Source organism: Oryzias melastigma, unplaced genomic scaffold (genome assembly GCF_002922805.2).
Source record: "Oryzias melastigma strain HK-1 unplaced genomic scaffold, ASM292280v2 sc01920, whole genome shotgun sequence".
NCBI lineage: Eukaryota > Metazoa > Chordata > Actinopteri > Beloniformes > Adrianichthyidae > Oryzias > Oryzias melastigma.
Genome location: NW_023418499.1, coordinates 1 through 6,052, shown reverse-complemented (window position 1 = coordinate 6,052; position 6,052 = coordinate 1). Strand labels below are relative to the sequence as shown.

At 38.7% G+C, this 6,052-nt stretch overlaps 1 protein-coding gene across 1 annotated transcript; it reads right to left on the bottom strand.

The window, feature by feature from the left end:
- Window positions 1-8: 8 nt before the first annotated feature.
- Window positions 9-4,629, bottom strand: LOC112142148 (TBC1 domain family member 22B; the record flags this gene model as incomplete). The annotated part of the gene is given in 2 exon segments (XM_024265403.2): window positions 9-4,308; window positions 4,564-4,629. Coding segments are annotated over 2 exon segments (117 nt in total), but the record flags the coding sequence as incomplete, so codon positions are not given.
- Between the last annotated feature and the right edge of the window lie 1,423 nt (window positions 4,630-6,052).

The following is a 6,052-nucleotide window of genomic DNA, read 5'->3' as shown; positions in this document are numbered from 1 at the left end:
TCAAAATATAAGAGAAAAATTGTTACTCTGCTGGAACTGGAGCTCTTTGAGCGGAGCGATTAGACGGCAATAGCTTGACACGAGCTGTCAAGGAGCCTGGTATCTCTCCATTTAGAGAGTGAACAGAAAGTGTTTTGTTAAGAGTCAGATGTGTCAAAAAACACTAGTTTTACTTATATTTGTATGAGCAGAGCATCGCCTGGATCCTTATTTTTCCTTCTTTCTTTGTATTGGTGCTGTATTAAACACTAAAATAAAGATGGCTGTAATATATGTAGAAAAGTACTTCATTCCAAATTCAGTTTTTGCGGTTCACCTTTTGCAATTTCACTGATTTTTTTTCAGTGTCATTTGCATGAATGTATTTATAGTGCATTGTGTTCTGCATCTTGATTGGTTGTTGATCTTGTCAATCAGTCTCCTCCATGTCATGTCTCCTGCACAGAATGTGTTCAGTTTGTCAAATTTACATGAATCTTCAATTGCAATCAGATCTTTGGTTTTATTCTACAATACTGGACACATTTTTTCATGATCTGTCTGCTGGTCAGTAAATGATATTTATAGTTTTAAACAAGGTGATGTTTCATCAAAATTTAAGAAAAAAAAAAAAAATTATGTTTGTTTAATGTTTATTTTACGTGTTGCAAACAAGGTTGGGAGTTACGGGTATTGCAAAAACGCTAATCCCGCTAAAAATTCAAACATAGCTAATGTATAGCGCGTTTGAGCGTTCTTGTGAGTACAGTTAATAAAGTTACATTTTTTTCTTACCTAAAAGAACTTATAGGTAAAAATAAACCACTCATTGATTTGTGCCTTATAATCCATGCACCCTGTATTGCAGAACACACTGTACTATAAACTTTTTAGTGGCTACTGATACTTTTTTTCTTCATCCTTCACTCCTCACCACTGAGAGTCTCCATGTTGTTCTCAACTTCTCATTTTTTTTGCAGGGCAAACACTTCCATCTTTGTTATAGGTGGCTGTTTAATGGCGTCAGCTCTGGTGAATTAAACGAGGCTTGATGTGCAAGCTTGTTTTTCTGGTGTACAGAAGAAGAAAAAAAATACACCCATCAAAGCCCGCCTTGTTTTTTGGGGATAAGTCATGCTTCTGTCACTTTTTAAATAACCTCATAGCTCATTGTTTTATGGAATATAACATGTCGGTGGTAATGTCAGTCAGAAGGAGAGGTTGTTGAGATATCTCTCTCCTTCTCCTGCACAGCCTTCACCTCCTCTTTCCTTATCAAAGCTGCATCCATCAAACCCGGGGAGGTGCTGGCAAAGGTGTACAGGTAATGGCTCTTTCTTTTCATGTAACCTCAAAAGCTGACATGCATACGGCAACTACACACAGAGCTGGGGAGCTACAATCTTTTTTAACTGCGAGGAGAAAAAAGAAAGCCTCGTCCTATTTTCTCTGCGTGTAGCGGCATTTACAAAGGAAGAAAAAGAAAAATATTAAAAAGGATGCAGAGACATCAAACGTCAGATTCGATAAATCTCTATTAACCTGAGGATTTCTGAACAATGTGGGAAATATTTGGAGCAGGAAATCAGCTTTCCTGTGTCTCCCAGGTCATCCGCGTCCATTAGTGTAAAAGTAAAAGAAAAAGATAGAGCTAATCTCATGTGACAAGGGGGCATTGTTACATGAAAAAGTCAAGAGGGAAAATCCTTAACTGATGTTGTTTGCTAAGTGAACTCCAGAGTGAACCGCCTTTCAAAAGATTTCAAACAGCGACTAAATTCATCAAAAATGAGGGCTAAAGCAGAAGTGCCAAAAATGTCAATCACATGAGGAACAGAGACATTAAAGGGAGCGTTGTGGGGCCAAATAATGTGTTTTAAACACTTACAGTATTGGCTCACACTAAGGCTGAATACGACTTCCCCACCCCTCCAATTGTAGGGGCATTTGGAGGGGTAGGGTGTTCAAAATATTTTTCTAAAGGGGAAACCCTCACAATGGAGGGCTCTGTATCCCTCACGAACATTTCACGATGTCTATTTGTGACTCCACTGTGTTCTAGTGATGAAAATTACATTTAAACACGTTTTTTTCACAAAAATTGTTCGACCACAATAATGTGGTTTATATTCTCTAATGTAGTGAGCGTTGATGCACGCTCGTTTTCCGCAAAGAGTTATGGGAAATTCCTAGTGCCCTCGATTTTGGAAAGGTAGATTCAGACAGCACTAGAAAATGATGAACCCACTATATAGTGAGAAGACAAGGAATTTGGACAATAATTTTAATACAGAAAAGGCTCAACCCAGCACAAGTAGATGGAAGCAGACTGTGTTCTCAGTATCGAGCTGAATTGGGAAGCCACTTTTTGACCCTGCGCCTTCTTTTAATAAATGGCCACATTTACGAATCACGGTAAGTAAACTTAGAACTGACTTCATAGATAAATATTTATATGTGCATGCCCAAATGCTTTTTTTTTCATAACATGCACGCACTGCTTCTGATATTATAATTGTATTTAAGGACAAAAAAGAAGCTTTTAAGATAATTACTCGTTGCATCCCCAACAACAGAGCAGCCAGCTGTAACAAGATTTGGTTTATTCAAAAGCACAAAAAAGGCAGGACAAAGAGATATGAGAGTGGAAGTCAGGCAGGTAGAAAGTTTAGGCGGATCTCATCCCATGCATGACAGTAAAGGCTGATTCATACTCCACGAACGGCAAGACAGCTTGTTGTCTTTAGTGCAATAAGGTGCACAAGAGACAACAGCTGGCGTCACTTTTTTTTTTTTTTTTTTGTCATATACAGAGGTAAATTTCTGATACAACAGCTAGGTCAGGAGTCTGCACCCTGAGGTTCTAGATCCACATGCGGCTTTGGAGACAATTTGAACAGCTTGAATACCTAATGGTTTGTTATTTCTTAGTCACAACTGCACTTACAGGAAAATACATGCTGTTTGTGGGGGAAAAAAATGGGCACACATGTACGCACAAAATTTTAAAGTCAGAGATCGCTCGGTGTAGAGCAAAAATGCTCATGTACATTTTTTCTAAGGGTATGCTGCAGGTCGAAAGGTCATAGCAAACACTTATACGACACGTAAGGGTCCATAAGGGTGAAGTAGGTGAGAAGCACTGCTCAAGGAGCCCATTAGTGCCATTTACATGAAAAGCCTGACATAATTAAATTAGTCAATCAGAGCGTAGTTTGTACATATAGACTGTACACCCTGTGCGTCTCACCTTACTAACAACGAGAGTGAGACGTAAGGGCACTGAAACACAACAGCCCCCATAAATCACAAGTGTTTGCAACTTACATTACGACGATTGTACGTTCTATTACAATGACGTACCCTAACCCATAAAACCCATTATGACATCAGTGTAACAAATTTGGTATATTTGGTTTCTTTTAGGAAAAATTGGCCTACGTTTTATAGGTTGGGATGACTACACAAACTACAACCAGAAGATGTGGCCACACCAGTCAACATTCATACAGGTGTATTTAACTAATCCTTAAATTTAGCTTTTTACTTTTATGTTTAAATTTTTACCATGCCAGATTACAAAAAGACATAACAATAGGAAATGCCACGTTGGATCTTCTTTTATTTTTAATCAACGTAAATCTGCCGAAGCAGGAAGATCATACTGTATTTGACAAAGGAAGTATTTTATTTTGAAAAGAATGTGCATGTGCTATCATCAAAAATAAATTAAATTTGCTATATATATAAAAAAATTATAAATTATAAATAACAATTATAAATAATTTAAAAATTATCATAATACTGCTATGTTATAATTTAATAATTTATAAGCTACATTTTATAAATTAATGACTTATTGGCCAAAAAATACATAAATTAAGTGGATTTTTCTAAACAGAGAAGTGGAATTTTGCCACTCTGGTTTCATAGCCGACCCTTGACCTTTGTCAAACACTGCTCTCATCAACCACTGCATGACCAAAAGATATCAATTTATGAAACTTTATTAGTATACTAGTAATACTAATAAAGTCTTAATTTCTTCCAAAAATTCCGTAAATTGTGGAGAAATGAGGAAACCGTCTTGTTTTTTGGCACTCTTGTTATCCCCACAATACTTTAGAGAGCGAGACATATGCAGCAGTGGGAGGACCAAATGAGAAGATCAGCAATGAGCTTCTCTTTAAATGTCCAGGCTAAAAAGACAGCTTGTCTTGGTTTAATTGCTGCACACGAGTGAGCGTATGAGATGTGCCTTGGGGAGTGAACCAGCCTTTAGATGTGTTTTTTAATATATATATTATTATGAAACTCATCCCAGATGATCTAATGCATGTTAACCGAAGTTTTTCCCATTTTAGTCGCCAAGGTAGGAAAAAACATAAAGAAACTGTTCAAAATATTGATAGTTTTTTCATTCAAATATGCTACAATTGCACAAAATTAGTGATTTTGTGTGAAATTTAGCTCGTCTTCCCCAGTGTGTTTCACTTTCAGACAAACAGAGTTTGTCTAAAAGCGGGAGGGAAACCTTTGTGAAGTAGTGTGTTTGTGTGTGCTTCTGCAGGGGGGGGGTCTCACCTCTTGAACAGAAGCTTGTTGAAAGAGAGGAATAAGAGGATTAGTTCTCGGTATGTCAATGTGAATCTGCAGAGAGAAGGGGGGGGCAAAAAAAGGGAAAACACGGAAGCAACAGGCAGGTTAGCACAGATCTGGCCATCACAGACTGACAGATACAAGAGAGCAGGAGCAACAGTTAGTAGATTGGTGTCCTTCATTGAGGGCAGACTGGGAATTCTGTGCTCTGAAATGGACGGCAGCTGTGGTCTGGAATGTGAAGGCACAGATGGTCATCTTAAAAAGAAAAAGTCTGTAAAGACCCACTCTGGTGAAAAATGTGCTTTTACATGTTCTTGTTGCATTTTTCTCATGATTGAGGACATATATGAAGGAAATTGAGCTCAAAATTGCATTTCTGAGTGTTTTTTTTTGTTTAAATCGTTATGAATAAGGAGCAGATTAAAGAATGAAATTTGAAAAAGATTGAATTTGGGATGTAGAAAATGTACTGGGAGGGCCACAAGCTCCCAAGATCCATGTTTTCCTTTGTTTTCCTCATCATATGGCTGGTAAGCTCAAATATTGGTCGCCATTTTAGTTAACCGGTAATAATAGGTTGGGGTTGTGACAGTCTATAAGCTAGCACGTAAAACAGAGAGCTCTCAGCAACTCAAAGGCAAATTTCTAATGAGCTACCGCCGCTCTGCAGAAACTAGGTCCTAGAAAACGACAGATTTTTTTTTTTTATTTTGCCTACAAACTGCTTTTAAAAGAGCTCAAAATGTGATCAAAGTGGGTCTTTAACAGACTCTACTGTTGCATGTTTCAGTTCCTGCTTGTTAGACCACATTAACACCATTTCAGAGTGTCTTCCCAGCAGATGAGCAGACGCAGCGGGGCGGCAGGCGGAGCCGGGTCGACCGAGAATGTCCAGATTATCTGTAAGCATGTGAAGCTCGTGACCAACCGGACCAGAGAGTCTGCTCCGGAACCCCTTACCTCTGTCACTTTCGGCTGCAGCACCAAAGATTCAGGTTGCATCCTAGGAATGTCTATGTGGATCTGACAGCAACATGGGAATGTGAAGACATGAAGAGGAATGTTAAGGCATTCACACGCATTCACTCACTTTGTAGGAATCTGGAATAGCTTCATGTTCAAAATTTCACACGCACAAATCAAGAATATGCACGCACAAATCCTAATTTACACACAAATCAAGAATTACACACCCACAAATCGTAGCAGGTCTAATTTCTATCCATAACTATGAGCTTAATCCAGTGTGAGTCTTTAGGCAAGACCCTTTATGCTGCTGCTTAACTATGCAGCCAATAGGGGGCCTCCCTTTGGGTCTGGGTCTCCCTGTGCCGGTCCCCAGCCCGGGTAAAATAAATAAACACAGTCTTGATACAGTCTTGTGTCAGGATAACAACTCGGCCAAACCGCTGTGGAGACTCCTGATAGGATGTGCTGAAAGGTGACAAACAACAACAACACTTTGACTAGT